The sequence below is a fragment of the Diceros bicornis genome, chromosome 22 (genome assembly GCF_020826845.1).
Source record: "Diceros bicornis minor isolate mBicDic1 chromosome 22, mDicBic1.mat.cur, whole genome shotgun sequence".
In the NCBI taxonomy this organism is placed as follows: Eukaryota; Metazoa; Chordata; class Mammalia; order Perissodactyla; family Rhinocerotidae; genus Diceros; species Diceros bicornis.
In genome coordinates this window covers 19071516-19095011 of record NC_080761.1, presented here as the reverse complement: position 1 = coordinate 19095011, position 23496 = coordinate 19071516, and the positions used below count along the sequence as shown (strand labels likewise).

The 23496-nt window shown below is 37.8% G+C and overlaps 1 protein-coding gene across 2 annotated transcripts in view; it reads right to left on the bottom strand.

Annotated features, from left to right (window-relative positions):
- TRPM6 (transient receptor potential cation channel subfamily M member 6) overlaps positions 1 to 23496 on the bottom strand; it is a 143265-nt gene that overhangs the window by 50321 nt on the left and 69448 nt on the right. For both annotated transcript variants that reach the window (XM_058565639.1, XM_058565638.1), the window contains 9 exons: positions 22113 to 22247; positions 20237 to 20514; positions 18921 to 19149; positions 15832 to 15984; positions 10127 to 10273; positions 6988 to 7116; positions 5344 to 5595; positions 3482 to 3656; positions 3169 to 3283 (listed from right to left, as the gene is read on the bottom strand). In XM_058565639.1, the coding sequence (XP_058421622.1) occupies positions 3169 to 3283; positions 3482 to 3656; positions 5344 to 5595; positions 6988 to 7116; positions 10127 to 10273; positions 15832 to 15984; positions 18921 to 19149; positions 20237 to 20514; positions 22113 to 22247 (1613 nt within the window). The remainder of the gene's footprint in view (positions 1 to 3168; positions 3284 to 3481; positions 3657 to 5343; positions 5596 to 6987; positions 7117 to 10126; positions 10274 to 15831; positions 15985 to 18920; positions 19150 to 20236; positions 20515 to 22112; positions 22248 to 23496) is intronic.

The following is a 23496-nucleotide window of genomic DNA, read 5'->3' as shown; positions in this document are numbered from 1 at the left end:
GTTCGGATCCCAGGCGTGCACTGACGCACCGCTTCTCCGGCCATGCTGAGGCTGCGTCCCACATACAGCAACTAGAAGGATGCGCAACTATGACATACAACTATCTACTGAGGTTTTGGGGGTAAAAAAAAGGAGGAAGATTGGCAACAGATGTTAGCTCAGAGCCGGTCTTCCTCAGCAAAAAACAAAAGAGGAGGATTAGCATGGATGTTAGCTCAGGGCTGATCTTCCTCACAAAAAAAAAAAAAAGAAAAGATATTACTGAAGAAGAGACAGATAAGAAGAATCAATTCATCCTAAAATAAATCAATAAGCAGGGCTTCTATTTAGAAGCTAGGTAAATTATTTAGATTAACTTTATAATGAAAGTTACCCCTTATTGGTAGGTCCCCTTGTATTTTCCCTTTAATTACATCAATTGTATTATGCATATAGTACAGTAAATATTGATACTATAGAACTTGCAATGGAAGTTGTGGTGGGTGGTACAGTTATTCTAAAACAACATATCATCCCTAACTACTTAACTATAAGTCTGTAACATGATATGGGGGGAGGACACAGTGGAATGTCCATCTTAACATTTTGCTTAGGCTAATATAAAATTTAGTTTCTTTAGAGAAAGATGGCGGAGTAGTTCTTGAGTAGGGCAGCCAAACTTAGCAAATAAAAATACAGGCAACCTTAAACGAGCAATGATAAAGAGAATGAACAAGAACTATCCCAGAGAAAGCTAGCTTAGGATAAGAGGAGGAGGGAATGTCACAGAGTCCGTAAAGTAGATGATAGAAACATAGAGAATTGGGTTTTAACAGTAGTTCTCAAAGCGTGGTCACTGAACCAGCAGCATTAGCATCACCTGAGAACGTGTCAGACACACAATTCCCTAGCCCAGAACTACCGAATAGAAACTCTAGCGGTGGACACTATAGCAATCTGTCTCAGCAAGCTCTCCAGGTGATTCTCACGCATCATCAAGTTTCAGAACCACCAAGATGACGTGCTACCGTCACCCCAAGTGTGACTACAGCCTGTCCACCAGCAGGTGGCGATCTTCAAAGTGTACTGTATTTCAGGTTCCTTGTAATTATTGGTACAGAGAATCTAGAAAGGGCCCCTGGACAAGTAGTCAGATCTGGGGTGCTCAGTTTGTTTGGGCCTCAGTGTGTTCATATCTAAAGTGAGAAGATTGGTCTATGAGAGGATTTTTCAACCTCTCTTTCGACACTTGCCATTTTTGAGAAACAAAAATCTCATACCCACTCAATAGTATTTGAAATGTCAAAAAAAATAGCTATGCTAACTAAACACCAGTAAATGTTATAATATCATAAAATGGTGTGGCTGAAAAAGATGACAGCTATCATATAACCTTGTAACAAGCAAGAAGGTATGTCTTCCCCATATATATGCAACATTTTTTTAAATATTCTGATTTATTTTGCCTTCCTCCAGCCTTTATCTTCTTTACTTTCTTTACTTAGATTCCATGCATTGATTTCCCTTGTCTTACCTTTCTCCCTTCAGTGAGACATTCAATGAATAAAATACCTAGTACAGTGCCTGGCATATTAGAAGCATTCAGAAAATACTAGTTTCTTCCCAGCACCTCACCTGATTTCTTTCATCCATCAAACAAATATGTGCCAGGCACTCTTTTTGGCGTTTGGGATAAATTCATGAGCAAAAAAGACAAAAAAAACAAAACACTTGTCCTTGTGGAGCTGATATTCCAGTAGAGGAGCAAGATAAACAGAAGAACATAATATATAAATAAATTACAAAATATATTTGCATACATAAATGAGTGAGTATGAAGACAGAAGAGTAAGGAGTACAAGGTGTGCCAAGAACAAAGCTAAACTGGAAAGACAGCTAAATTTTTAAATATCATCCTTAGGTCAGGCCATTTGAGCAAAGACTTGAAGCAGATGAGAGAATGAACTACACTGATATCTGGGGGAAGAGCATTCTAGAATTAGGGAACAGCAAGTACAAACACAGCTGTGTTGTTTGAAAAAGTGTGAGAGGCCAGCATGTTTGGCGAAGAATGGGCAAGGGGAAGAGTAGTGTGATTTGAGAAGGAGCGGGGAAGCCAGAATACATGGAGCCCTCTAGGTCGCTGTAGGAGCTTCGACTTTTACCCAGAGGGGAATGGGGAGCCACTGAAGGGTTTGGAGCAGAGGAGTGACATCCTCTGATGTGTATTTTTAAAGGGTCATTAACACTACTGTGTTGACAACAGAATTTAGGGGTCAAAGTTAGAAGCAGAGAAAGAAATTAGGAGGCTCTGTGGTAGCAGTGGGGTGGTAAGAGGTGGTTGGATTGATGATCTATTTGAAGGTGGAGTCAACAGGTGTTCTTGACAGTTTAGAGGTGGAAGTACAAGAGGCATCAAGAATGACTCCAAGGTTTTTGCTCTGAACAACTGGAAAGATGGAGCTTGAACAGAAACTGTGGTTTTCTCCCTAGATTTGGAAAAGACTACAATACTAGAATAAGTATATGTTGGGAAAGAGGGGAAATGAAGAGTTTGGACATTTAAAATTTTAGAATTCTAGTATACAATGAACTGGTGATGGAAGAGGGTAGTTGGCTTACAAGACTGGAGTTCAAGGAAGAGATCTGGGCTGGGTATATAAACTGGAATTTGTGAGCATATACAGGAAACTGACCAAGATCACCAAACAAAGCGTAAATAAAAGACCAGCAAGGTCTGGGCCCAGGGACATTCCAGTGTTAAGAGGTGGAGGAGAAGGAGATGATCCAGAAAAGAAGACTGAGAGGAAGTGAAAAGTGAGATAGAAGAAAACAGAGAATGAGATATACTTGGAGCCCAAGTGAAGAAAGGATATCGAGAACTCCGTAGCCAACTTTCAACCTCATCAACTGTTATTCTTCCATGATTCTATCTTACTACTTTATTACAATGCATGATCTCTTTCCATTCTGCTTTCACTACACTTTCTCTCCATTCGTTTTTTCTCTTTTCGTGCTCTCCTCCCTTCCTACCAATAGTTTCATGCCCATATTTTAAAGCCACAGTCATAAAACATGGAACACACAAAAATCAAAGGTTACATACTCAAAGTACATGTGAGTCTACTCAAAATACCTGCCCCCATTTTGATTTAAATAAAATAAGCATATTTAGTTAAAATAACCTACTTGAAGAAAGCAATCAACAGGTTCACCATGATAATATATTGCACGAAGAGGTAGACAGCTTGGAGGAACGGAGTAAGAAAAGATCCAGGAGGGCAAGACGGGTCGCTTGAACAAACTACAAATAAAGAATTTAAAAGAATGAGAAATAAGGTGAATCACAGTCCTATAGACAAATATTTAGCACCTTCACTTAGCAGAATACCACAAGTTTTTGACATTTTTAGGATTCAGATGATTATTTACCAAATTTCCTTTTTATTCTGAGTATCTACAAAGGTTCAATTTCTGCGTGATAGCAAAATCCCCTACACACCATCTATCTCCGAAGCGTAGACTTCTCCATATATCATCCAGTATGGCTCAAATACGATATCTCGAGCGAGGGTCCAAGATGGCGGCTCCTTTGGGGAAAGGATGGCTTTGCGTGACACTCCAAAGCTCAGCAGGACTATGGCCATCATGATCACAATGTAGAACATGTTTGCTGTCTGCCAGAGCACATCATAACCAGAATTTTACCACAGACTTGAAATTTAAAACAAACCAAACACTAGCAGCCATCATAATTATACCTGCCAATAATAAGACTGTCTACAGTCATTGACCAAAATGCCCTAATCCATGAATAGCTGGGTTTCCTTTGTCTAAATCATTTTGTTTTCTCTGCACGGTATGTGTTTCACGTCATGTGGTCTGTGGAAAAACATAAATGCGCTAACGGTAAAGAATTTGTGCTTGTTTCTTTAAAAAATAAGGAAATGTGAACAGCTTTTGATTAGCTAACTCCAACTTTTCACCAATGGGACCAGAGGTTAGGAAAAGAGAAAAAAAATAGATGGTATTCAAATTAGTCAAATGGCTCCTTATTTCAGGATTACCTTCAGGAATTGATTAGAATCTGAAAAATCGATCAAGTCAGTTTCATTTCACTTACTAAATGTACATCAACTAAACCCAATTATTCACTGAGGCAGAGACAACTATTCCATGAGTATTCCAGGAGCTTCTCTACATTTCTTAGCCACCCATCCACGAGGCTGGGACCATTTGACCTATTCTAGCTGACAGTCTGTGGAGTGACAATGACTTATGTCATTTCCTGAGCAGATCAGTTAAAAGCCATTAAACTTTCTCCATCCCTCTCATTCCCTGTCATAAGAAACCTTGGAAGCCACAGGTTGACATGGCTATGTCACAAGATGGAAGGATTCTGGATCCCTGAGTCACAGGGTAGAGGACAGCCCTCATGAGCACTCACCAAACTTGGCACTAGAGAGAAATAAACTTGTGCTAAGTCACTGAGATATATTAGTTACCTCCACATAGCCTATCTGATAAATACCAGTGTCACCAAGACCAGAGAAAACGTTGCTGGTCTAAAAGTGTAAAGTAAGAAAAATCTGTCTATGGAGTCAGAGAGGTTCCCCCTCTTCCGTTCTCTTTGTTTCAGCACTACCTTTCCTTCTCAAGAACTTGCCCCTTCCCTGCCACTGAGTATTCCGGATAGAAAAGCCAAAGATGATCTGGAGGTACTGCACTTCTTAGAGGGTGAGTCTTAGGTCCTGTGCAAAACCAGTTGGAGAAGCTAATACAGCTGCACAGAGAGCTCGGAAGACAGAAAGAGCCAGGGGGCCCAGATTTGAATCCTGGTTCCCCACTTACGGCCTCAGGAAGTTTACTTCACCTCCACTTCCTTGTATGTAAAATGTGGATAATAATAGTACCTATCTCATAAAGTAGTTTTGAAGATTAAATGAGTTAATATATACAAAGTACTTAGAACAGTGTGTAGTCCACAGCAAGCACTATTTAAAAGTTGGCTGGGGGTGGAGAAACAAAAAGGTAAGTCAATATTTTAGCAGAAAATACTACTGGTGGTACCCTCACACAAATCTGGTCCTCGGAAATTACTGCGCTCAGAGACAAACTTGATTCAATCACATCATCTGGCCCCACCCAAAAGGGTAAATTGAGTGTCCTAATCAACTACTCAATATGCTATCCAAAGACATTTGTTAAATATGAGTTTGTGGTTATAAGGAAAGCACTGATGAAATGATCTTGCTGTCTGTGCTTCTAAAAATCATTCCGAAAGTTAAACTATTGGATGAGAACCATGAAATTAGGTAGAAGCGTTAAAAAGGACCCCAGAATGCACAAGCAGACTGTACTCACCATTTTGGCAATCATAGTCACATATGGGCCTGCATGCTGATTCACAGCAAAGAAGTCCAAGAGCCGCGAGAACCAGAATATGATGTCTATGCAGTAGACTAGTCTTCCCGCTGTGTGGGAAGGAGGGCCGCCCCATCGAAGGCCAAAACCAACTGAAAACAGGCCAATAGCCACAGTTTCCATTAGGTTCCAGTACTCACTAATCCATACCTTCACTTTTTGAGTAAACTTCCCAGGTTCTGAAATACAGACCTAAAACAAGAAAGAAAGAAAGAAACTTAAAGAATGGGGTATAACCCAAGAGTCTCATCAATATATTCTTCTTCAGTACATCAACCATTCATTTAAACAGTAATTTGAATCCTGCCAATCCTTAGATCACAAGGAGATTTGGAAGACTTAAGTTATCCTTGGGTAATGAATTATTTAAACAATTCTATAAATATATTTTAATGTCACTGTTAGTGCTAGCCAGCTATTTGAAAACCCAACTAGAAGTAAAAAAAAAAAAAAAAAAAAAAAAAAAAGTAGTTTTTCTAGCTTTCATTAATTCTAAGCTAATACAGGAGAACACCAAGACATTTTAAAACTCAGTATTGCAGTGGAATCTATACGGCTACAATTCCATTTCCTGAAGTATAGCTGAATGCAAAGAAGACTGGTTTGAAACCAAGGAATCCTGTAATCTAGTCCTATTTCTGCTATTTCGTGAGTTGTTGACAAATTACTAAGAATGTCATAGTAGAACTCACTATTATAAGAAATTATCCCTGCAACAAAACCTCAGACAAACTGAAATGTAAAATAGTAAACCTATTTTCCCTGAAGCATAAAAAATGGTGAAATTCAGAATTTCTCCTGTATTGTTTTCTATAATCTATAAACTCCGCAATAGTAACTAGCAGGCAATACAGGTATAATTACTAAGAATACATTTACTTAGTATATAATGTTGGTCATATTAGCTGTAGGACAAAATAAATATATGTAAATGCATGGACATAGAGATACATATACATTGATATCTAAAAAACTGTAAGTCATAACTGTATGTGATTGCAGTTATAACTGCATAGGAATGTTAATTGTTTTTTTTTTAAGTGAACCAGTGCAAACTAAAAATGAAAATTTTGTTTTGTTTTGTTTCTTGGACTAATTGCCTCAGAGGGATTTTCAGTTTCAATTTGCAAAGGTGTTTAGTAGGATCTTTCAAAAGTTATAAATGAATTCTTAACAAATTGCACAAATTTGGCCATTTATGTGCCACATTGTGAGATGAAATTGATAATATGTAAGTAATGCTAGACTATAAAAACCAATCTCATAAAAAAAAAAAAAAACACTTCTGGGCAATCAAATAGTTGGAGAGTCTAATAACAATTAGCATCACTCTAGGACTGACAAACACACTAAGACATCCTTGAAAATAACTACTTTCAAAGAGCAGCAACCAGCAGAAAGTATTTGGCAAGGATAAAAGGCTGAGAACAGAGATTTTCCCCTAAATACCCTTCCTATAGCATGCAAATCAGGATCAGCATTGCCCGTCTCACCCCCACCTTTGATCTGTGCATTTTTGGCACCAGAGCCCAGAACTCTTCTGGCAGAGGCGTGTAGAAGTCAAAGGTAGAAGGGATAACTCACCTCCCTGACTTTCTCAATGGCATTGGTGAAGATGTAAATGATAACAAGCCACTCTTGCACGCTGGGCTGGGGTTGCATCTCCACCAACACAGTGTACGTGAACAGCATGAGGAATGCCAAATACGCCATCTGTGAGAGGGACACACATTCCCCAGATGTGAGTGACAGCCATAATGCAGGATGCAAAGCAGAGCCGAGCAGAAGCACACACATGAACTTCAACGTGATAATGTGAAACTATAACTGGGACCACCCTCTGATTATTGATGACCTATTATCAAGAAAAGCACAAGAACTCATGGTTTCCTAGTCTAGGATTTAGTGGCAGGAATGAAGATCTCTGTTGTCAAACACATGAAAGGGGTCACTGTCTCATCCTGATGGCTTCTGATCAGAATTTCCAGAACCCTGCACATTCTAGCATGGGCACTTTCAGACTAAGAGCAAGCAAAGAGGGAATCATACACTTTCTCCCCTCCATTTATACATAGAAAACATGGGTGCCAAGTACGCCAAATGAGTAGTGCCAATAGGTGCCTGTTTTCAAATATAATAAATCGTGGCATTTACAACTGCTGAGAATTTTATTTTATGTTGATTAAAGTATTCTGGCTAGTGGAAAAGTATTGTCCAACTGTGAGTGCTTGTAATTAAAGACTGTTTTATCTTCAGCACTCAGCACTTGGCCTGAAGCATGGCAAACATTCAAGAAATACACGTTTAATTACTAACTGCGTATACTAAACCTAGATTTCCAGTCTCTTCAAAGAATTAAAACACAGTAAACACACACACATACAGTCATGCGTTGCTTAATGACGGGGGTACATTCTGAGAAATGCGTTATTAGGTGATTTCGTCATTGTGCAAACATCATAGAGTGTATTTACACAAACCTATAGCCTACTACACACCTAGGCTATATGGTACTAATCTTATGGGACCACCGCTGCACATGCGGTGCATCATTAACCGAAACATCGTTATGCAGCACATGATTGTATATACATAGTGATTAATAGCTTGGTCATCTTATCTAACAATTTTATCTTTTTAAGATATATTCCCAGAAGTAGAATAGGTGGACAAACACATTTCAAACTGTGACACATATTACTAAATTGCCCGCCAGAAAGGCTTTACCAGTTTCTACAGTCACAAACAATGCATGAGACAGTGCAGTCCTTCAAATAGCTTCAGAGACAATACACGGTGCTGGTTGATCGACACTTGCATTAAAAATCCCAGATCAATAGGGAGAAAAATGTATGTGTTTTCATTCTCACAAGAATCATATTATTTTAACCTGGATCCCTATTTCTCATCTTTTTGAGCTCTACCTTCGTTTGACAAGTCTTCTAAGTTTACTCCTAGATAGACAATGGCTAAAACCATTTCTGACTATACAATAGCAATATTATATACGGTAGGTGGTATTTCAGGCAGGCATAGGGGATATTACCCCTATGAGTCAAAGAGATGTACTAGAGAAGAATGTAAGAAAGTTAAAGTCAATTCTATTAATTCTATACTTCTCTAGGTCTATGCCTCAAAGTCTGAGTATGTTTGATGACCCCTTACACACACAATTTAAGAAATTTGTGCTGTCAAGCAGTCATTTTTTACATTTTTGTCATTGATTTCATGGTGGCCAGACACTAAAACACTGTAGATATTGGTGGTATTGCTTCTGACTCTTTTTATGTCTTTCCAATTCTTAAAAAAAAATTCAAAAATGTTTACGTTTTTCTTTTTCAACATAACATTTATAACAAGACATTGCTTCAATAAAGCACACACACCATAAACTAGCAATGTGATAGCCAAGACTAAAAAGCCTGTGCTCCCCATCTGTTACGCTGGGCAGATCTGGCTGGCTTATTTGTCCTATTTGTTAGCTATTTTTGTTGTTGTTCTATTTGCTTAGCTTTTCTCCTGTCTCTAAGAGTTTGTAAGCCGAAAATTTCTAAGGAAAGAAATACTTGAATACTCTTTTCCCAACGATGTGACTATGGTTAAAATTCCCTCAGAGCTACTATTAGAGTCTCTGGGATATTTTGTTGCATATTCACAAAAATGGTGAAACCTCATCATTTGAAGAGAGATTTGATTTTTGAAAACAGATAAAAGTCTTTCAGAGCTACATACTTATTCAATAAGTAGACAAACTAAGTACGTGGTTGGCCCAGTAAATATTTTGAAATATAATACATTTAGATAAATATCCTTTTACAGTCACACTTCAAATGTTTTAGAAATATAAAATCTCAGCCATGAGCAATTCACATATAGACAAGTATTAAAAAAATAAATGCTGGGGCCGGCCCGGTGGCGCAAGCGGTTAAGTGCGCGCGCTCCGCTGCAGCGGCCCGGGGTTCGCTGGTTCGGATCCCGGGCGCGCACCAAAGTACTGCTTGGTAAGCCATGCTGTGGCGGCGTCCCATATAAAGTGGAGGAAGATAGGCACCGATGTTAGCCCAGGGCCGTCTTCCTCAGCAAAAAAAGAGGAGGATTGGCGGATGTTAGCTCAGGGCTGATCTCCTCACAAAAAATAAATAAATAAATAAATAAATGCTAATAAACGTGAAAAGCATTCAAACATTTAAAGTACAGTTCATCTGTCTCTGTATCTCTACTATTCATAATATTTGTTCATACAATTCAACTTCTAAAATTTTTACTGTCCTCTATATATTTATAAGCATATGCTATTGAAGACAATAAACACTTGCATTTTCTTGTCTATATTACACATTATTCCTACAAAGAAAAAAGGGATTCAACTGCAAATTCTTTTGCACAAGATGGGAAAAGAATCCACCCCTTGTCACTTAATTCTACAAACACTGTTGTTCATTTTATTGTTCCACAAAGCTTCAAATGTTCAGTCCCAGCTATGCTAAGTAGAAGCACTCAAGAAAGAAGAAAATGCTTGTTCTTTCACTCCCAAAGATCTGCTCTAACCTTTCCTCGCCTCCCTCCAATCTTCTTTCCTACCTCCTTTGTCATTCCCCCAATTATTTTTTATGGCACTTCTACATTTTTGTCACAAATAGGCAAATCAGGTATATTATTACCAACATTATCATTAGCTTTAACCATCATGAATACTATATATAATTGTTGCAATGAAACCAACCGTATAAAACCAAAACTTGACAATTGGAGCACTGTAGAACTCATAGACTTTCCTGGTCCATGGAAGGCTTTGGGGACCACTCTTTAAATCAAAGTGCTGATTTTCATCTAGTTTCTCATCAGGGCCCCTTTCCAAATCAGAGTCCTTCTGCAAAATAAACATTATTTATTGTTAGGGGCTTAACTAAAATATTGACATCTGCAAAGATCCAAAATATATCATAAATATATAAGTATAATAAATATATTAGAAATTAATTGGGCACCCACCTGCCAAATTATAATCTCAGTCTTTTGTTTTTTAGAATTTTATTTATTTTTTTTTCCCCCAAAGCCCCAGTAGATAGTTGTATGTCATAGTTGCACATCCTTCTAGTTGCTGTATGTGGGACGCGGCCTCAGCATGGCCACAGAAGTGGTGCGTCGGTGCGCACCCGGGATCTGAACCCTGGCCACCAGTAGCGGCGCGCGCACTTAACTGTTAAGCCACGGGGCCGGCCCTATGATCTCAGTCTTGAAAGGAAAGAAAACTGTACGCATCGTCTAAAATCTTTGACTGGGTAAGGAGCACAGGGTGTTTCTAAAAAGCAAGCTCACTCTCCAATAATCACACCTAGTTCCAAGGATTTAAAAATGATCTCTGTTCCTGTTCTGTTTAATCTCCTTTATCAGTAATGTTGGAACTTAAAGATATTCATAAAATCCCCATGAAATCAACAGCAGATGATATAATTATTAACACAATACAAAAGGACACAATTGTCACACAGTGATGATACATCTTTTCCAAGTCATAGGAAAGTCAGGCACAGTGTTAGTTTTAGGAGTCTAGCTTTGACAACTTCTCCACTCACTTATAGCAAAGGTTCTTTACCAGAAATTCATGGACTCTGAGTTTCTGGAGTTCCTTGAACCTCCTGCAACTACATGCAAGTATTTGTGTTGTACATGCATTTTTCTAGGGAAAGCACCAAATCTTTCATCAGTTGCTCAAAAGTTAAGTGTCAGCCCAAAGGGATTAACCCTGGTAGGTGATGAGCAATGAGTGAGTGTGTGTGACGGAGAAGTGCTTGCAGGAATGTGACGACACAGGTGTCCACACAGAAGAGCCTTTAAAAAGAGGGGAGAAAAGAAATAAAAAGAAAAGATAAAAGCACTTGTAGACTGGTTGCTTTTGAGGAGAGGGAACGTAAGGATGGTGAAAGAGAAGCAAAAGAGATGTCACCCTATTATAAATTTCCATGTGGCTTTAATTTTTTAACAAGAGATGCATTCCTTATGTAACTTTTTTAAAGTAATATTAAATAAAAAGAAAGGAATGTTCTCTGATCCCTCTCAGACTAGCATATTTCTTCAACCCACCCACAAAAGATCTCTCTCTAGCGTCAGACTTGCGAGATTAGCGAGATTTTTCAAGCCAAGGAATGAAACAAGTTTTGCTTGAATTGTCTATGTAATTGCAGGAAAATGTAATTTTTGAGGCCTCAGGCATCTAGATGGGTTGTCTCAGTGCCTGACTGGTTGTTCTGTCATTTGGGGTGGAATTGGGGTTGTGACTTAGAGGTATAGAAACTGAGCCAGCTCCTAACAGGTTTGAACCAGCCTCGAGTCAAAATGGCTTAGAACCGATTAGAAAAGTCGTCATTTACTGGGATTTTAATGACATCGGTTCCACTTCAGAAAGACCCCAGAAAGCAATTTAAGTAATGACTTTGTTATTAAATAATTTATCTTATTATTTTTTCTAGGAGTGTTTCATCAGGTCTTAATTACTCTTGACAGTTTGGTATGGATTATAAAGTGCTAATTGAGTCTCTGAGTTTAATTCAAAGACACCAACTACCATGATGAAGACAATGTGGGAACATAAATTCAGATTCAGGACCTTTTTTCCTTACAAGAAGGTAAACACAAAAATATTCCACTTAGGCAACTTTTATCCTACTCAAATCTCAATCTCTCTCTCTCTGTCCCCCTCCTATTTCTCCCTCTCTAGCAGGAATCAGATACCAGCAGGCACATAGAACAAAATTATAACTACAACAATCAACTCGACTATAATTTATGCCTATTTTCCATTGTATTATAGTCTTTTCCACATGATGCTCTGATAAAATTATTGTTCAACTTTTTAAAACATTTTCTCATTGTGATTTATCAACATGTCTAAGGCTAAACTCATCTTTCACCTTCCAAACCTGCTCCTTTTCCAGTCATCCCCACATCCCTTCAATATGGCTTTGTTTTAACCATCAACCTCTCATCCATGCCCCATGTTCAAACCCTATATTTGACTCTTCACTTAAAAATCTGTCTTTTCCTCTCCGTGCCCACTGCTACTAACCCTGGCTAAAGCCCTTCTTACTTCTTACCTGGATGGTTACACTAGCCTAAGCTCTCCCTGCTGCCAGCCTATCTTCTTACTACATCATCCTGTACACTGGAAGCAAAATAATTTTCCTAGTGGTCAGATCACCTTGCTACTCCGGTCATATATGTTCACTGGCTCTCCATTACCTACCGAATAAAAATCATGTTCCTTAATAGGATATACAAGAGTCTCCATGAGCTAGCCTCACTCTACTTTCCCAGCCATACCTGCAAATATTCCCTCCTTGTCCCATGTCCACTATAACCTGGACTCTAGCCAAACCATACAACTTACGATGCTTGACATATGCCTTGCATTTCCTGCCTCCATGCCCCTACTTACAGTCTTCCTTCCACTGAAATGCTACTTCCCCTCTCCATATCCTCAAGTCACAGCTTAAACACCACCACAGTCATAAAGCTGTCACCAATCTCTAATCCTCACCTTTGACCCCAAGTGAGAAGAGTCCTCTTCTTCCACTAGTTAATCCATTCTGCCACCTTGCTATAATTTGTTCCTAAGAAAGTTCATGTCATCAAAAGTCATGCTTTCAAGGGGTTAGCAGCTAGAAAGATTCAAACTTTTCAGAGCAAAGTTTTTTTTGTTTTTTGGGGGGTTTTTTTGTGAGGAAGATCAGCCCTGAGCTAACATCCTATGCCAATCCTCCTCTTTTTGCTGAGGAAGACTGGCTCTGGGCTAACATCCGTGCCCATATTCCTCTACTTTATATGGGACGCTGCCACAGCATGGCTTGACAAGCGGTGCGTCAGTGCACGCCCGGGATCCGAACCTGCAGACCCCGGGCAGTGGAAGCAGAGTGCATGCGCTTAACCGCTGCGCCACCAGGCCACCCATGGAAAAGTCATTTTGCCTGTAGAAACTTCAATAAGGAATTTTATAAAACCTCACTAAGTAGATGCAGTGTGTGATTCTATACAGGTTCAGCTCCAGAATAACAGTCTCCCTTCTCCTATTACCAGCAGTGCTTTCATCATATTTGTTATCACCCACTATTACCACAAAGACAAAGCACAAAGACTCTAAAGGAGCATCTATGTCTCATCTGCCTTCGGTTTTCTCCCAAAATACATAATGCAAATTGTGTTCCTCAACTAACTGAGCACATTATACTTAATTAGCATTATGAAATCTTATATGCCCCACCAAATGCTGCCTCTACCCCCCATTCTCTGCTTAGAAAAGTTCTAAACACAAAGCAGGTCATCAAAAACTGTTGCTTTAGTTAAATTCAAAGACAAAGGAACATTGTTATTATAATTATAATCCATTCATAACCAAACAGATTTAAAATACTTTTTTCAATTAATGTTTTAAATTGAATAATGGTGAGGCATCACAGATATTCTGTCCGATTATAAACTCCACGGTGGCAGGGGCCACATCTTCCTTAATGCAGTGTCCCCAGAACATCACATCTTGTCTGGCACATGGAAGGTGGCCATTAAATATTCATTGAACTAATAAATTGGTATGGCCATGTCCAAACCACGTAGGTGAGTGATTGCTATAAACAAGCCCACTATACTGCAGCCAAAATTTAATTTTTCAGGGAACTGTGAGAACTTACTATTTTTTTTAATGTTAAGAGCACACTTAATTGCCATTCAAGGAAGGAATTCTTTCTCTGAGAGTCTCCCCTTTAAGAACAACTGCTTAGTGGAAGGCTCCAGCTATCTATAAGGCCTTAAGTGTCTGTGAAAGCTTGTCTTTCTATGAAACCTATAAGAGCCAAAAGTGAAGTTACATTCACTTGCAAAAAACTGTTTGCTACCAAAGGCCGACGTATTTACATATTTGTTTGTAGATAGACAGATGATCAATAGATAAATAGAGAGATAGATAAATGCTTTCCTTCATTGTTCACTTCAACAAGCTAACTAAACAATGTGAACATCTAAATAAGCATCAAGTCAAACAGAATGTCTTATATATAAAGACTGCACTTGATTTCTTTTTTTTTTTTTTATGAGGAAGATCAGCCCTGAGCTAACGTCCATGCCAATCCTCCTCTTTTTTTTTTTCCCTTTTTCTCTCCAAAGCCCCAGTAGATCGTTGTATGTCATAGTTGCACATCCTTCTAGTTGCTGTATGTGGGAGGCCGCCTCAGCATGGCCGGACAAGTGGTGCGTCGGTGCACGCCTGGGATTCAATCCCGGGCCGCCAGTAGCAGAGCGTGCACACTTAACCGCTAAGCCACGGGGCCAGCCCCTTGTATTCTATTTCTGAAGGGGTTAGGTCAATACTACATTTATTCTCTTCAATATTACATTTCCTTAAAAAAAATGAAAGGTCTAAACTTAGTAACCATATCATATAGCCAGTACAATCACAATTATGACAACTTGATTAGCCCAGCTTTGCGAGGGATATCTTCTCACACATTCCATAGAGGTTAGAAGGTACCGGCCATCTTGGATTCCGAGAGCCCCACAATCAGGCTTAGAAATGTAAAAAGGGAAAGAGGGGAGGGAGGGAGGGAGGGAGTCAGGGAGGGAGAGGAGAGGAACACATACATACCCAAATAGGCATGATAGTCAACATATTTAACAACTGATCTGATAGAGGCATTAACCAATCAGAATGGATGCTCAACCAATCACAACAGATGCTAGCCATACAAATTAATTATAATTATTTTTCATTTAATATTTATCAAATATGTTTTTAAATATTATAACATATACTCATAAGTGCAAAAGCACATCAGACAAGATGCTAAAGATGCCTCGTTGAAGAATTAAGTATCAGAGAAGACATTTACTAAACTTCACAGTAAATGACAACTTGATAAGCAATGGTCCAAGTTGAGACATAAGGAGCAAAAAATACATGCACAGATAGCATATTGGAGACTCTCCAGCGATGATGGGTTATGAGAGAAGTAGCTCCAGCTACCCATGAAAAAGTATATATCTGGGAACTCAAGTAAAACTATTCATAGTCACTGGAAATAACAAATGAAAAAATTTGTGGAGCGGAACAGTGAAGATCAATGCAAATTCTAAACCCGTATCTTTATAAATAAAGATTTTTAAGGATCTGAGGCATTCCTTATTGTAGCTTTAGAGAAATGGTAAGTCTATTTATTCTACTAGTCACAAAGGAAAATGAAAAGTTAAGCAGCTGTCCAGATATAATAAAGTCTTTGATTCTGGCTTTGAGGCAGAAATTTGAGGTTAATTAGATCTACCATACATGCTATATCTGACCATACTATAATATGATTGAGTGTCAAATAAATAAACTTTGTGTATGTGTATGTTTGTGCATAGTCCATGCCAGGAAGATTCATTCCACTATGACATTGCACTAACCAGACAATCACTTTCTTTGGCACTGCTGGGGTTCTGGTCACCATTATACCACGTAAACTGGAAGTCCTGGGACTGGGGAACATGCGACATCTCTGCTTTGCTTTTAAATTCCAATGTCAGAATGGTGGGTGGTAAAAGAATACTTATGATGATCTTTAAAAGAAAACAAAATAAAATAAATAGCAGGGGTTACACAAGCAACAAGTATTATTCAAATAAAATTAAAATTACAGTGTATATAAAATGTCAGACCCATCCCCAATTCAGTTGATATCCTGATTCTATACACACTTTTTGACTCAACAATTCCAATTCTAGAAGCATTTCCCTCAGAAATACTCATGAACACAAGCATATGTGGATAGGGATGTTCATTGCTGGGTCATTTGTAAAAGGAAAAAATTGATGTTCAACTAAATGTCAACCTCAAGGTGGAATACTATGCAACCATTAAAAAGACAAAAGCAATTTTGAATCTAATGAAAAGGTATCCAAGTTATATTAAGTGGAAAAAAAGCAAGTTATAGAATAATTATAATATATAGTGTCATCCCACTTTGGTAAAAAAATAAAAATTTAAAAATATATATGTATATGTATATCTGCATTTAAAAGTTCAAAAATATGTATTTTTGCTGTTATTACTTATCTGTTTATTATTAACTATTATTACTTATCCCTAGAGGCAGGGCAGTGAGAAGCATTATTTTTCAATGAGCACATTGCTTTAATAATTCTTTAAAGCCATTAAGTGGTTATTATCACATAAAACACATTAAAAATTATTCATATTATAAAATCAAGAATATAAAACCATACCAAGTGCCACTTCTGTTAGATTCATCTCCCATCCTAAACAAATATTTTTTCCACCAGTAAAATCCAAGGAAGGTATACATCCAGACATCCACAATTTTTTCATTATATTGTTATCATTCATTCATTTATTTACAGTCTTTTCAAAGGAATTTTTATGTTCAACTTTTATGGCCTTTCAAGGTAAAGAGTTTAGAAGATTTACAAAATGTTGTGAAAATGAACTTGATGAACACTACCTCTTTCAAGTTAAAATTCGGCCTTGGTATTCTCCAATTCAGTGAACAAAAATAAGATTAACTGACTATATACCATTCATGATTAAATAACTGAAGTCATATCCTTCTCAGTCTTCATTTTTTTTCATGCTGAAATGACCTTCTATTGTTTTGTCTTAAAACTGTGAAGGTTCTCTGGACTTTCCCCAGTTCCGATAGAGATGTGTTTGTTTATATGTTTGTTTTCTTTTCAGATGTAGAACCCAAAATACATGCAATCTTCTAGGTCTGGAAATACCATAGTTACCAGGTACAATGATAATATTACACTAATTAACTCCTAACCCACTTCCTGAAGAGGCTCCCCATTCTACTGCCCTTGTCCATTGCAGAACAATTGGCTCATGAAACAGGAGTCAATGACATCAACATCTCATTTCCAAGGGATAGGCTGGAGCCTTTTACCCAAAACATTTAAATGATTTTCCCTTCCACATAACCCTAAATGGTCTTCCTCCAGTCTTCATCCACTTAGAATTAGTCTAACCTGGACATCTTACAATTATTTGCAAATGTATTCTCCAAACACACAAGCCAAGCACTGATGAATTAGCATCTAGGTACTGGAGAACAGTATGGTTTTCTGCAGCTCAGAGACTTTAAATAGCTAATTCAGCCTTCTTTATTAACTTGCTCTATGTTTTGGGGCAAAACATTTAGTCTTGCTTCACTGAAGTCTCTTGTTTGATATAAGGTTACGAGGAGCAGGAAGTTCCCAGTAATAAGGATTTCTAGTAAACTAAAGCATGGACAGGACACAGCCATGGGGAAAATTATTTCTCAGACCTCCAGCTATCTATACCCCATCTCATTCTCTGAATGTTTAAAAAGAGTTATTGCCAAATAGCTAGAGGTGGACCCATGCACACTTTTGCTTCATCATCTCCAAGACTGAAATCAAAACAGATCAAAGAAGAACTTCTTCTGGAAACAATTGTTGTTTCTACAATATTTTGTTAAAGAAAAAGCTATGTGAGATCATTTTTTTCCAGTTTTATTGAGATATAATTGACATATAATCGTGTATTAGTTTAAGGTGTACAACATAACGATTTGACTATGTAAGATAATTTTTGATTGACATTTCTCTTAGTTCTCTATTCTCATTAGTGGGAATTAAAATGTGTAAGCTCTTTTATATATTTCATCTTACATCTTTTATTTCTTTGTGTTTTCTGTAGTGTGTCCACCAAAAACACATTTTTTAAGAACAGTCATTCTATTTGGGATATGTCATAATTTTAAGAACTCTAGGAAGAATGAAATTAAAATATAAAATATAGTCTATGTAGCTCTTAATACTCACACTTTATCCCCTTTTATTCAGTTTCAAAAGCATATCTACTTCTTAAGCTTGACCATAACATGAAGCTTTAGGCTTAGATTTGACATCAAAAGATAAATGTCTTTAGAAGTTATAAATAAATTATTCTTAATAATTCAAGATGAGAGATGAAACTAAACTGTAATGGAATAGGAGAATTTGGAGCTGGTTAGTGGTGTGAACAAATATGTTTAAGGGCAGCCTTACAAAAGAGCCATTTATTGCCTGAAACATCACACTGGATGAGTGGAACAACAGAAATTGCTAATTTTATTTGGCTTATTATCAGTTAGTATTCTTAAGCTGAGAAAAATTCACTAAAATGTCTCATTTACTTCTGCTATATTATCAGAGGCAAGAGAGCTTACTAATAATGAAATTGTGCATATGTCTGTATATGCTTTTACCTTCTTCTAACCACCTTCACATAAGCATGCTTTGTCCTGGACAGAGCTGGTACAATTATCCCCATTTTTTAAAAGAAACTATAGTAGTGGGAGATGAAGTAGTTGTCAGAGGTTCCACTGGGAAGATTCCAACTCATCTTTGAGAATCAAAGATATTAATTGGTTTTCCTGAAGATACTCTTCTGGAACAATGAAAAAATGAATTCAAGAGTACAGACCTTCAGACTAAGCTAATATTAAATTCTATAAAGCAAGTAAATGTACCTTTAACCAAGAGTTTTTCCTCATCTTCAGGCACCCCATCCACATGTCCGTTAGTAGCATTTGGGTACAAGTATGCGAAACAAAGGGCCGCAATCCTCCAGACACGGCCAGTTTCAGACAGGTGGAATTGCTCCAGTTCTTGAGTTCATAGGTCAACAGTTTCATGGCCATTCTCTCATTCTGCTTGAATGCCTTCTCCAACACATCCAGGGCAAGCTGGCCAAACTGTCTGTAACGACACAACAGTGAATGGCGCAAACAAATGCAGACAAGGTCCCCAGAAACATTCAGAAAGATTAGATATGAGACTCAGAAAAGACCAATGCAAAACAGTGAACAGCAACTTAATCTCAGTTTGCAGAAGCCATTTTAAAAGGACTGTTGCTCAGGAAATGGATTGTTCTCCCTTTCCTGAAGGAACAGAACTAGGGGGTTTACACTGCAGCATATGGAATTTTATTTACACCAGGAACACTTGAGCCATTCATGGGGCGAAGCCACTCCACGCCACAAAACAGCCTACATATATACATAGCTTGGTTTGAGACTCCCTAATAAGACATAACAACGAATTTTTTGACAGAAAAGACTGCCAAAATTGAACTAGCAATTAAAAAACGTTGTGGAACCACCTTTTTTTTTGTTAAGATTTTACAAAATACGTAATTGACTTAAGTAGAGAAGCTAGACCTGGAGACAGCTTCAGGTGATTTTCTGGAAGGTTGTTTTCTCTAAAAAGTAGATGCTATCATTCTCTGGAATTTTTTAAATCAAAATTACAAATTAGTTTCTATTAACTCTAGCTTCCCTTCTTTCCTCACTACTATATATAACACTTTAGTAATCAAAAAATCAAAAACATTTCTAATTTTTCTATCTTCCACCATCACTCTTTGATTCTTTAAAACATAATATGTTTATTTGTTTTTCTGCCTGAGAGATACTTAAAGTGAACAATAAGTTTTAACTTAATTTAGTATCAAAGAGTCTGAGAGTTGGGAGGGATTTTCAAAATCATTAATTGAGCATTTCATAGTGAAGAAATAAAGTCCTGAAATCTGGTCAACTGACTTGCCCAATTAGTAAACAGCTAGACCAGGACTAAAACCCAAGTCTCCTGACTTGAAGGCCACCTCTCTTCTCTTTATCCCACAAAGTGCCTTAAAATACCTAACGACCCTTATTTACAGGAGAGTCCATGAAACGCATGGCAACAAGTCCACTCATCTTACAAGTTCTAAGGCGAGGGAGATAAAAGTGTCTAACCATTCTAAGAACTGTCGATGTTTAGTATGAAGTGAAGAGAGAACTCCTACTTTGAGTAATTTTTCAACTCTTCAGAGGCATCATCCACCATGTTGCTCTCCTTAGCTTCATGGGCCATGGCTCGGTAAAGAATATAAGCAATCACTGCCTTAACCGTGGCCTCCTCTCCGTGCTGCCAGAAGAACATGGCCATCTTCTGCCTTTTCATTAGCACAGCCCAAACCAGCAGGTCATTGTAAGGGTAAACAAAGCCTATAGACTCAGGGTCATCTGATAGATTTGGTTCTTCTGACTTCTTCCTTGATTTAGGAAGGACTACAGACTTTTCCTGTTGGAAAATAAAATAGGAATGAGTTTCCAAATACTAAGATCCATGATGTTCCACCTAATGAAACACATCAAGCATCCTAGACATGTTTTTTAAATCACCAGAAAGAGATGGAAATAATAATAGAACTCTATAAACCAGAAACTAAAATTTTGGCCTTTTAAGGTAATCTATTTCTTGTTGCATCTACTAGTTCCAGGGTCTCTAAGCTGATATACCTTAAGTTTGTTTAGCAAAATAAAAACACTGTACCTTTGGGATAGACCCACTAACCATATGATAATTTTCAATTTCTCAAGGAAATGAGTTGAAATAACATGTGCAATAACTAACTATAAAAAAAACTCTAACCTCACCTTACAAATAGATTCATTAACTTCCCCTTAGAAAACTGTCTCTAATGTTGCCAACACGCAGTCAAATTGATTGTTTTTCAGTTTCCTTTCCTTCATTCTGATTATGTTTCTCTAGGGACAGTAACAAATAATAATGAAATACTATTCTCCATCCGGTAAACCCACCCTTTACAGCTCATCTCAAATGCCACATCCTAACCCCCCACATTCTTCCATATCACTCGGGATGTATCTCTATTTCAATCCTTACCATACCACACTACAGTTATTACTTTAGGGAAAGTGGGACCATTTCTCAATCATCATTGTGTCTTCTCTGACCCACCTGCCTCCCAAATTCAACCAAGCACCCAATATAATGCCTGGCAAATAGAAAGATTCAATAATTATTCTTTTTAATTAAAAGGAATCATAGTTGGGCCGGCCCCACGGCTTAGCGGTTAAGCACGAGCGCTCTGCTGCTGGCGGCCCGGGTTCAGACCCGGGCATACACCGACGCACCGCTTCTCTGGCCATGCTGAGGCCGCGTCCCACATACAGCAACTAGAAGGATGTGCAGCTATGACATACAACTATCTACTGGGGCTTTGGGGGAAAAAATAAATTAATTAATTAAATAAAATAAAAACGGAATCATAGCAAAAACTGTAATAAGCTTCCTCTATTTCTATAAATAAAGGGAATTTGGGTTCATTGGTGATGACTAATGGTAATTTTATAAAATATCTTTTCATTCTAGGAGCTATGGAAAGCAAACCTCTTTCAGCCAACATAGAAACCATTTATATGGAAACTCTTGAGCAAAACATTCATCCCCAGAGGAAAGTGGGATTGAGGTAGTACAGGGAGAGGGGGAATAACAACACTGGGGGAAAAAAAAAGGTGCAAAGGACTATCTGAGAGGGGAGTAAAGGAGAAGGAAGCAGTCACATCCAATTAGAGGGTGCGGTGTTGAGCTAATGATTACGTTTTTTAGTACCATCCCATGGACTGCCTTCCTGAGTCACCATTTGGACATGGTGGAGGTTGGAACAATAAAGATAGGCAATCACTGAGTTTCCAGTAACTCTGTCCTGGGCCTTTGCTCACTGTTGTTAAAAGACAGCTGTGTTATGACTTTGACTTGCGCCAACTGTTTATGGTACTTGTAAATGGTCCCGCTATCGTACCTCCCTTTCTCCAAGTTGGTCTCAGCCTGCAAGAACAATTTTATTTTCAAATCTAAAAACAAGTAAGTGGTACCTTGAGTTTGTAAGGCTGGGCAGTTCTAATGAACTGGGAATGCAGCGTGATTTCTGCAGATTCACTTCTGTTTCCTGAGGGGCGTCTCCGGTGAAGAGGAGGCTGGGACAGGCTTTGAGCAATGCTGGTCACGCTCTGGCATGTTATTTTATTTTTAAAATAAAACAAAAAGGGAAAAAGATTGTAGTGGTAACAATTAACATTTTATTTCTTGACAATAATGAAAACCAAATATAATACTGTGTCCTACCAAATACCCAAGGGTTCTGTCTCTTGTCCATGATTAGATTAACTACTCACCCAACAAGAGCCTCTCATGATCTCCTTCTTATTAAGCACACGGTTATTCCTAACATCTCAGAGAAAATGCTCTTTTGTTCCCTATTACATATCTGCATTCCTTCTCTATGTGGAAATTCCATTAGAATCAATGGATGTTCTATATCTGGAACAAGTTCAGAATGGGCAATAAAGATTCACAGTTCTGATAAGAAAAAGTTCCCATTCACAAACAGCTCCGAGGTTAAGGTTAAGTTAGAAAGTTATGGAATTTCTCTAGGTGTTACATAATATTGCCACTGGAATTCCTGGGGCTAGGCCCAATAACAGCATAATTCATTGCTTATCAGCATGAAGCCTTCCTCAATAAGAAGCAAAGACAAAAAGAAGCATTCTTAAAGGGACCAACACAAAAATTTATGATACAAATCATAGGCTTTTAACTACTTTATTATTTTTTTTTTCAGTTTGTGTTTTATGGATATAAATTAGACTTAGAATTGATGGGGTCCAGACTTTTTAAAGATAATACTCAAATTATTATCATTATTATCGTGATATAGAATTAATAGTATCATTAGTAATAAGCATAATGACTATTATTGTTAATGGCTAGTCTATACCCTCTGTGTACCAGGAATATGAGTTTTTAAAGTATTATTTTATTTAATCCTTTTGATAAATTTATGAAAGTGGTATTATATTATTATTCCCATTTTATAGATGAGGAACTTGACATACAGAGAGGTTAAGTTTCTCACTCAGGGTTACACAGCTACTAATGAGCAAAACTAAGATTCAGTCCCAGACTTCTCTGACTCCAAACCATGTATTTGTGACTGCTGTTATCTCATTTACTAGGAAACACAAGAAACTCTATACCCTTAACTAGAAAATAATTAGTGTAATAGGTAATTTCCTACCCACTTCCAGAAAGGGCATTAGGGGAACTTGCCTAGGATGCTCCCCACTGGCTGCACCAATGCCACAGTTAGTCCTCAGACCCACCACTGGTACCCTCAAGCAAGGTATACTTTGTTTAAATGAAGTAGGTGATTCCTCAAGTGTACCTCCATGCGTTTGAAATTTCAATAAAGAACATTGT